The 10926-nt window shown below is 40.4% G+C and overlaps 1 protein-coding gene across 1 annotated transcript; it reads right to left on the bottom strand.

Annotated features, from left to right (window-relative positions):
- Window positions 1–7238: 7238 nt before the first annotated feature.
- On the bottom strand, window positions 7239–10527 carry LOC120562172 (C-type lectin domain family 4 member E-like). The gene is made up of 6 exons (XM_039805718.1): window positions 10377–10527; window positions 10037–10138; window positions 9244–9312; window positions 9036–9140; window positions 8635–8777; window positions 7239–7355 (listed from the first exon to the last, which is right to left on the bottom strand). The coding sequence occupies exons 1-6, from the start codon at window positions 10525–10527 to the stop codon at window positions 7239–7241; spliced, it is 687 nt and encodes a 228-aa protein (XP_039661652.1).
- Between the last annotated feature and the right edge of the window lie 399 nt (window positions 10528–10926).

Raw genomic sequence — 10926 nt, 5'->3', positions numbered from 1 at the left:
CCGGTTGTCTCTGCTGTGGACCCACGTGTACTGTATGTTTGTGGATAATCACTGACTGGTATATGTTAGTGATTAATCAGGATATGGTTTTGAAATCATTTTATTATTTTTAATGACAATGCCAATAATCACACCTGGTGTCTTCCCAGGTAAAAAGTCTGCTTTGCTTGTTTATAATGCATAATTTATACTTAATCACTCAATTCTGTGTTACCACTTTTATCCAACTTCATTCCAACTCATCATGACTAGTTTTACACTTATTCTTTTCTATTTATGGTCAACAGACCTCATTTACATGAAATTATACCTACTCTCTGAGTAAAATGAGTTGAGATCATTAGTTGTTTTGGATTAATGGCTGATATGTGACAATTATTAGCCAGGATGTCCCCAAGTTAAAATTAACTGCAATTGTCACAAACAACGGAGAGCTAATTTACAGAAAATTGTCTCGTCCCCATTTAGGAAAAGACATCAAAGTTTACAAAGCTGTAGTTTGAAGTTGTGTCTGTATGTTTGTCTGTGTGTGTGCATGTGTGTGCATGTGTGTGTGTATGTGCGCGCACATGTGTGTGTGTGTGTGCATTTGTGTGTCTTTGTATATTTTTGTGTGTTTCTGTAAAGCGCAATAGTGCCCCATTACACCACCGCTGTACCAACACAAATGCTATAAAATTAAATAAAACACCCAAAGTTCAATGAAAGCAGTGATCATTAATTTTACTTGCAAAGAACGTCATTGGGAACCACCCATGTTATTTTTGGTTAATTTGGTTGAAATATATAATATTTCTGATAAAGAAACTTTGAAACCGGGTCAGATTTGACCCGAAGACAACAGGAAGGTTGAACCATAAAGATTTAGTATTTGTTAAACTTTCACAGGCCTGAAAAGCTTCTGTAGTTTAAAGTGTGTGACGGAATCCAAATTTAAAAGCCCAGCGGCTGCTACAATTTGGTTGAATGAAGTGCGAGGTGTCAGGCTTTGGCTGCACACCAGCTGCCTGGAGAGAGCGGGGGGGGGATGATGACACCGTTGCAAATGTGATGATGATTGGCTGGATGGGCGGATGCCCTCACGCTGTCTCACTGCACGCTCTGACTACCACTAAACACAACACAGTGACAATAACGAGGAGCCAGGGAAATTCAAAGGTAGCGTTCTCCAACTGGAAGTACCGGCACTACTTCTCGCTCATTGAAATCAAAGGCAAGAATGTTTATGTAACATGCACGCTATGCCCAGGAAAAAAGACTTTATCCCCCTCTGCCTCAAGCAAATCGAATTTTATGAAGCACCTCACATCAACACATCTAACATGACACTTGTTGCTGCTGCTTACCCAAGCTCAAGCCCAAATGCAGATAGCGTGAGCTCCAGGAAGGAGACGGAGCCACTTTGTTAAAACAAGCAACGCTTGATTTTTCGGGTCAGCAACATCTTTGACGTTAAAGATGACTACTACAAACTCCTTCAGAAGATTGCAGTTTTGTAAACCAAAATTCACCGTTTAGAATTAAACGTGGAAGTGAACAGATCATGTGAAAATGACACCACTTTACCATGGACCCAAAACAATGGACAAAAACATGCTAACACACGGCTAACTAGCACCAGCAAGACTACAAAGAAACAGGAGGGCTGTGGAACGGGTAATAAATCAACAAGTGGTAGTCCTCCCTGGAAGAGTAAATCATTTTCCTGGGAAATGGGAGGACGACTAACGGGCAGGGCAGAGCGCCCTGAGATTTGTGATATGACCGGCTGGCCTGCATTACCATCCAGGCAGAGCGCCTCTTCAACCCCTGTACTTAGTAAGACACAGCCGTGGACAGCTGCAAAAGGGAAAATTAGCAACAAAATGCCTCCCCAACAACTGAGTGTGCAGGTGGAGAACAGATTTGCTCCTCTGCTGCAGGACCCTGGACATCCATCTAATGGCCTGGATTGCGTCTCATCGTCACACAGCAGGGTAAGGACTGAAAGCAATTCAAAAAGTAAAAGATATAAAAAGCAGTAAAAGCACCAAAATACTCTGTTTTCCCAAAGACATGGTGTCTGACTTGGCCCAAAGAATCCCTGATATCGTGGCAGCACACCCAACTGTGAAGAACATTATACTGCACATAGGGTCAAATGATGTTGTAAAGCAAGAGTCTGAAGTGCTGAATCGTGACTTTATGAATCTGCTGAACGCAGTCAACTCCCTAAACGTGAAGGTGTTTATCAGTGGCCCTATACCGCCAGTCAGAGGAGGAGCTGAGAGATTCAGCAGACTGTTGGCACTGAACAGATGGCTTTCAACTGCTTGTACCGACCATTCTCTGCAGTTCACTGACAATTTTAACATTTTCTGGGGCTGCAGACATCTTTTTAAAGCAGATGGACTCTTCCTTAACAAGCCAGGAGTAAAGCTGTTCACCTCTAGCCTACTTTACTTTCTGCGCCACACATCTGCTCCCTCGGCCAAGGACACGAGACAAGAGGAATCTAAACAAGAGGTAGACACAACAAAGTGTGGCAGTGATCCACCACAGCCCCCACCTAAGCAAAGATTTGACCACGGGAGACCACAGAGTGGAGACGAGAAATCTCAATCCCCCTTTTCACCCGTCCAACACTCCTCAATCCCCCGTACCAACCCTGAAGCCTTTGAGGGCACCTTTGGGAATGCCTTTGAGGATCCGTCGCTCTCCCCTCTTTCCCCCACCCCCATGTTGGAGTTCACTGACCAGATGAAGCAGCTGGTAGATGCTGGAACCAACTATGCCCCCCTTCCTTCTCCCATTGTTCGCCCCCAGCCAAAAGTAAAACGCCAGGCACCTCTGCCCCCTCAAGGACGGCAGTTAACTCCTTCTCCCCAAACTGATAAGGATGCTTGTGTGCAAAAGGCAACAAGCATTAACTGATATGGGCCGGGTGCAGGCTGCATGCCTAGTAGCACTCATGACTCTTTCCAAGACAAGCCTGGGCCCTGCGTATTAGATTCTTTCAAAATTTATGTTGTGATAGGTAATAGAAAAAGAATGGCGAATAAGCACGTAACTGCAAACTTTGCAAATTTAGCATCCATTCCTCGTCAACCACAGTCTGTCCCACAAAATGAAAACGCACTAACACTAGCCCTACTAAACGTCAGGCCTTTGGCGGGAAAGTCATTTTTAATCAATGATTTTATTATAAAGCACAATCTTGATTTTATGTTTTTAACTGAAACCTGGTTGGACCATAATAACAGTGCTGCTGTTCTCATTGAGTCAGCCCCCCCGAACTTTAGTTTTATGAGTGAGAATAGAGTGAATAAGAAAGGAGGTGGAGTCGCCATTTTGTTTAATGACTCATTCCAATGTATGCAATTATCTTACGAAAATGTTGCTTCTTTTGAATATGTGGCTCTTCAGCTAAGATCCTCCCCTCAAGCTCTACTTCTAAATATCTACAGGCCACCTAAATACTGTGCATCCTTCTTTGATGACTTTACTGAACTGCTGTCTATAATCTGTATTAACTTTGACCGTGTAATTATTGCTGGTGATTTTAACATTCATGTTGACAACCCCCAGGTCCGAGGGACCAAAGAACTGGGTTGTGTTTTTGAGAGCTATGGACTGACTCAGCATGTGACACAGCAATAAGGGGCACACTCTGGACTTGATTATCTCCAAGGGTCTGAACATTTCCAAGGTTGTGATGACTGATGTTGCTCTCTCTGATCATTCCTGTGTTTTCTTTAACGGCACTATCTCTGTGCCCAAAAGTGTTCAAACAAAGTTAATCAGAAAACGGTATATCACTGAAAACACCAGTGAATCATTCATTCAGCTTTTCTCCTCTACACCCACCCTCACTGGGGCCTCAGTCACTGAGCTTGTAGATAATTTCAACTGTAAAATTACGAACGTTATTGATGCTATTGCTCCCACTAAGGTCAAAGCTGTCTCTGGTAAGAAAAGATCTCCATGGAGAAATTTTATAGGTGTGAGAACAGAAAAAAGAGAGTGTCGAAAAGCTGAACGCAGTTGGCGAAAATCTAATCTCCAGGTCCACTATAACACTTATAAAGAGAGACTTCGCATTTATAATCTGGAACTAAGAAATGCAAGGCGGTCCTTTTTCTCTGACATTATCGCCAGAAACAATAATAATTCATGTGCTTTGTTTGCTACTGTCGATAGATTAACTAACCCTCCAGTACCAGTAGCATCTGAACTGTTGTCTACCAAGGCTTGCAATGACTTTGCCTCCTTCTTCACAGACAAAATTCTGAAAATTAGACAAACAGTCAGTGCTTCCATATCAAGTACAGGATATGTGTTGTCACAGTATACACGCAAAACAAATTCCAACATGACACAATTTCATACGATCAACCTTAAAAACCTGGAGGACATTATACAACACCTGAATACCTCCTCCTGTTGCCTTGATATTCTACCAACGGGTGTTTTCAAAAATGTTTCGAATTGTTTGGCTTCTGATCTTCTACAGATTGTAAACACATCTCTGCTCTCAGGTATCTTCCCACAGGCCCTAAAAACTGCAGTCATCAAGCCACTCCTAAAAAAGAACAATCTAGACACGATACTAATGAGCAACTATAGGCCAATATCAAACCTTCCCTTTTAAGTAAAATCATAGAAAAAGTGGTTTTTCAACAACTCAATCTTTTCTTATTGCTAAACAACAGTTTTGATGCCTTCCAGTCAGGTTTTCGACCACACCACAGCACTGAGACGGCTCTTGTTAAAGTCTTTAATGACATCCACTTAAACACAGATAGTGGCAAAATTTCAGTCTTAGTATTACTTGATCTTAGTGCTGCATTTGATACAGTAGACCATGACATATTGCTTGACCGATTGGAAAACTGGGTTGGTCTTTCTGGCTCGGTACTAAAGTGGTTTGAATCCTATTTAAAGAATAGGGACTACTTTGTGTCTATAGGTAATTATACATCTGAGCATACAAATATGACGTGTGGAGTTCCCCAAGGCTCTGTTCTGGGGCCTCTTCTGTTCAACATCTACATGCTTCCACTGGCTCAGATTATGGAAAACAACAAAATAAGTTACCATAGTTATGTGGATGACACCCAAATTTACATAACCTTATCGCCAGGGAACTATAGCCCAATAAAACAATTAAATATGTGCATTGAACAGATTAATGACTGGATGTGCCAGAACTTCTTAAATTAAATGAAGAAAAAACGGAGGTGGTTGTTTTTGGAGCAAAAGAGGAACGATTGAAAGTCAGCACTCAGCTTCAAACGACAATGTTAAAAACAACAGACAAAGCCAGAAATCTTGGTGTAGTCATGGACTCAGACCTGAATTTTAAAAGCCACATTAACATAATAAAAAAATCAGCCTATTATCACCTTAAAAATATATCAAGAGTTAAAGGACTTATGTCTCAGCAGGATCTGGAAAAACTTGTCCATGCTTTTATCTTCAGTAGACTTGACTACTGTAACGGTGTCTTTACAGGTCTCCCTAAAAAATCCATCAGACAGCTGCAGCTGATTCAGAACGCTGCTGCTCGAGTCCTCACTAAAACCAGGAAAGTGGATCACATCACTCCAGTACTGAAGTCTCTACACTGGCTTCCAGTGCCTCAAAGAATTGATTTCAAAATACTTTTGCTAGTTTATAAATCACTAAATGGTTTAGGGCCGGATTACATTTCTGATCTGCTACTACACTATGACCCACCCAGACATCTCAGGTGGTCTGGGACAGGCCTGCTACACTATGACCCACCCAGACCTCTCAGGTGGTCTGGGACAGGTCTACTTGTTGTCCCCAGAGTGAGAACTAAACAGGGGGAAGCAGCGTTCAGTTTTTATGCTCCACATATTTGGAACAAACTCCCAGAAACCTGTAGGTCCGCTCCAACTCTCAGTTCTTTTAAATCTAAGCTAAAGACCTATCTTTTTGATGTTGCTTTTCTTTAAATAATCTATTTTATTAACTTTAATTTCTTATACTGCACTGTAACTTTTATTCTTATACTGCACTATCAATTTTATTCTTGCCTTTTAATGTTTTTAATTTGTTTATTAATGTTTTTAAATAGTTTTAAATTGTTTTCTTACTGCTCTTTAATGTTTTATGTAAAGCACTTTGAATTGCCCTGTTGCTGAAATGTGCTATACAAATAAAGCTGCCTTGCCTTGCCTTGCCTTGTGTTGTTTGACCCATCCACCCCCCCAACCTCCGGCATTTCAGGCTTTCACACGACTCTCTTAATACTACGTCACCTTACAGCGCCTTGGAGCTGCTGCTCTGCCCGGTGCATCCCTTACCGACACTGAAGGATGCTTATTGCGTCGTATCTGACCAAGCGTCTGTATTTGACGAGTTGGGAGTGAGATTGGGTTGAAAGCGGCCCTAGTGCGGTTAACGTTACACTTTCTCTGAATCTTTCTCTATAGCACATTCAGCAACAAGACAATTCAAAACACTTTACATGAAATATTAAAGAGAAGTTAAAAACTTTCATGAAAGAGATAAAAAAAAATAACAGGCTACAATGGAATAAGATACAAATACAAGAATACCAGCTGCAGCGTAAGACATGAATAATGATTTGATTTGATAGGTTGTAGGGATGAGTTAGGGAGGGGAGATGGAGGTAGGGAGGGGTTTTATTTTGGGTGGTGTGTAAAATGTTTTATTAGCTTTTACTATTATAATCCTGTAGGACTACATAGTAAGGGCTCATGACTTCTAACCAGATTGTGCACTATGAAGGGCAGAGGGACGATATCTATGTAATCCAGGTTATTTAGCAACACAGAATAAACTACTGAGCATCACACAGTTCAGAGAATCTATATCTCACAGATCCACTTCATATGGTAATCTTGACTTCTTTGTCTCCATTTTCCTTTTTGATCGCAGCATGTTGCAACACTAGGGATTCTGTCATCGTCGCGAGGCAGTCCTGATGCCCAGAAACTGTCAGAGAAATAAAACATCCTATTATTAAACAGCTGAAACTCCTGATTAGTATTCATTCAAAGTAAACTGTTAAATTTGGCATAACATATTTATATTATCTGTTATTAATACAATTATTCCAATAACTTATTTTAGATTCATCTTTGTAGATCAATGTAATCTGTCACAGCTGCCAGTGACAGAATGAACCCTTGTCCAGTACTCCCACATCTCTGTTTTCAGTCATTGAAGTTTTTCCTGTCATGGATGAAAAGAAAAACTTAAACGTCTCACGTTTCTGTCAGCGGTGAATTGTCGATCCATCCCCATTCCAATCCTTTTTGGCTCAGTCTTTGCAATAGACCAATGCAGAACTCTCCATCCTTACTCAGCTCAGCGACAAACTTCTAGAAGTTGACAAGAGACAACAATAATTTCTCTGTTCACAGTTCAGCATTTCTGTTGTAGTGAACAGTGTTGGGAGTAGTAGTAGTGTTGGGAAGTATAACGACGTTACTAACGGCGTTATTCTTTCAGTAATGGAGTAATCTAATTAATTACTTTTCCCATCGTTGCAACGCCGTTATCGTTACTGAGAATGTAAAGTGGCGCGTTACTACAATTTGGCGGGGGGGGGATGATGACACCGTTGCAAATGTGATGATGATTGGCTGGATGGGCCGATGCCCTGCTCACGCTGTCTCTCTGCACGCTCTGACTACCACTAAACACAAGACAGCGACAATAACGACGAGCCAGGGAAATTCAAAGGTAGCGTTCTCCAACTGGAAGTACCGGCACTACTTCTCGCTCATTGAAATAAAAGGCAAGAATGTTTATGTAAAATGCACGCTATGCCCAGGAAAAAAGACTTCATCCACGTCTGCCTCAAGCAACTCGAATCTTATGAAGCACCTCACATCAACACATCTAACAGGACACTGTTTGCTGCTGCTAACCCAAGTCCAAATGCAGATAGCGCGAGCTCCAGCGAAGGAGACGGAGCCACTTTTGGGTCAGCAACATCTTTGACGTTAAAGATGTTATAGAACGTAATAGCGTTATAGAACATAAAAAATAACGTCAGTTACTTTGCTGAGTAACTAATTACTTTAACAATGTGGTAACTGAGTTACTAACTCAATTACTTTTTGGGAGAATTAATTTGTAACTGTAACTAATTACTTTTTTAAAGTAAGATGACCAACACTGGTAGTAAAGCCATCTTGTGACTACATCTGAAGGAAAGAGAAAATGTATTGCAATAAAAATATCCCGCCATGATGATCAGAAACTCTAATCATACACAAATAACCAACCATAGTTTCAATAGCACCAAACAAACAACATGTAACCTCTTGACAAACAGTTAAACTGTAGTTTTAGTTTTGGTCACTTTGACAATCAGCCTCAACAAACACAAGAGAGATCCTTCGGTCCACCACACATTGAGGACTGGACTCAACAGCATGACAGGAAACACACATCAGTAACGGAGGGAAGTGAAGAAAGACATTTATAATCAGCAGAGAAACAGAGAATGCATGAGGAACTGCACCGTTAGTGCTCATAAGACAAAGATTTCAACGGTTTTTTCAAACATTTAAAATTTTGATATATTTCATATTTAAATATTTCCATTGTATTTCTTTTTCTCTAAGATCACTCAGAAACATACACACTCACCTGTTCCTCTTCGTTGTTTATGACGACCAGATCTGCTCCTCTCTTCTTACAGTCAGAAGTGCTTTCAAACCAATACTTCCTCTCCTCAGATTTAAAGTAACAACTGCATCCAGATCTCGTCCATCCGTCAGGACACAGCTTCTCTTAAAGTCAAACAAATGTAGTTTCACTATTTAAAGATCTTTCTTGCCTAGGTTATGTTTCCCTGTCAGGATGTTAACTGTGTAAATACTTCAGGTTTTACATTTCATTTGTAAGTGACCATCTCTAACAGAAATATTCACATCATCAGCAAAACAGTTTAACAGCATGAAACTGTTTAATCAACTTTAAATACACAATCAAGTTATATGTTGTAAATTTGTATAATACAGGTGTTTACTGATTTTAAACCTTCTCACCTTTCATTCTGGTCTTCAGATGCTTTACTTCATCCTGTAACTGACTGTGATTTACACTCAGTGTTTCGTAGCTGCTCTGCAACTGACTGTTTTCGATGGATATGTCTTGAGATAAACAGCAATAGATGAAAGTTAGACAGTTTGAGATTATTTAAAGACAGTGTGAAGTTTGATCCTGTGTGTTATGGTGATTTGAAACCTTTCTTACCAAAAACTTTCCTCTGGATCTGGCTGTAGTTGCTGCTCAGTTGGTCGTATCTGGTCTGCAGCAAAGTGACTGAAATATAAGAGAAGGTTTAAGGCTTCATTGATTGAGTCACTCCCTGGCAGCAGCACGCAATCGAAATAAGTACAGTTACATAGAGAAAGGTAAAAATAAAATAAAAAATAAGAATTGTATAAAATGTAAAACTATAAAAGAGCAAAAAGACTAAATAATATCTGGTGAAAACCACAACAAAATAAGAAACAGACCAACAACACTGAATCATTCTGCTTTAAATTAAAGACAGAAATAAGTAACATCCTGCGCACAATGACATATCACTTTGACTATGAATTAATTGAAAAAAATGAAACAGGACAAACTACAACTGAAAACCACAACCATGACAGTATCATCTGTGAAAAACAAAAAAAACAAGCTCCGTTTTAGCGCCTGTCACTTTAACACCCCTCCCAAAAGAAAAACAGTCTGCTCTGATTGGCTTATGAAAAAGAATAGTTGGTGGTTAAGCCGTGGGTGGAGATACTTAGATTGGGGCGGTATTTTCTAATGAGCCTGCATGAGAAAGAGGAAGGGGAGTCAAATGTGAATGGCTTGTTGAATCGCATGTTTTATGATCTAGGCAGCCTACAAAAACCTGACTGGGTCTCATTTCACATTTGGGATTTGTAGGCACTCCAAATACCCAAACGTATTTGCACGAGCACTGAAAACGTATTTCATGATATTTCTCCTTTAAGATATGTCAGTTTGTATTAAAAACATAATTACTCACAGCGAATGAAGAGTCCAGCCAATAGCAGAAGATAAACCCCTCCCAGAGTCACTGCAGTAGCTCTGAAGCTCCTTCTGTTGCTGGCTACAGGGCTCCGTGGTCCTACAGAGACAAAATACATCCAGAACATTTTTTATTGTTTGTTTAGTTTGACCGATAAGAATAATGACTCACGAGGCACCAGATTACATCACCAAGACACCTGCTAAACACTCACAATGAATGGTTACTAATGGTGGATTGATTAATTGTGAATTAACACTCAATATCTAGTTTAAATAAAGCCTCACAGAAACTGAGATGAACTTCCCCTTTACAACACTCATCATTTCAGACTTACTGGCTCTTTGTGGCTTGAGTTCAGCATGATGCTCTTCATCCTCTAAGATCTCCACCTGATTCTCCTCTTCCTCTCCGCTGTTCTCTTTGACGTTTCTCTTATATCTCACATTCAAGCTCAAATGTGGAGCAGCGACAGTATCTGCAGCCATCTTGACAAACTGAACTGAACCTATGGTTAGGGCACTGTCCGTCTTTGAGTTGAGCAATCATTTAACACGAAGTGGCCGCAGCACAAACCACTAAGACAGGTACACACACTAATACATTTGTTACTGTTAGATGAAAAGTCCCACTTAACTTAAAAAGTTGACTCAGATTTAGACATTCAGTCGTTTGGGAATCAGTATAATGAAACCCTGATTCCTGATTGGTCCATCTGAGCTTTCATTTTCTCAAAGGCAGAGCAGGATACCCAGGGCTCGGTTTACACCTGTCACCATTTCTAGCCACTGGGGGGCCATAGGCAGGCTGGGGGAACTCATATTAATGTTAAAAAAACTCATAAAGTGACATTTTCATGCCATGGGACGTTTAAGTTTGTTCAGTAA

This window comes from Perca fluviatilis, chromosome 1, assembly GCF_010015445.1.
Source record: "Perca fluviatilis chromosome 1, GENO_Pfluv_1.0, whole genome shotgun sequence".
NCBI lineage: Eukaryota > Metazoa > Chordata > Actinopteri > Perciformes > Percidae > Perca > Perca fluviatilis.
Note: the sequence above shows the minus strand (reverse complement) of the source record. Positions and strands in the feature narration are given on the sequence as shown.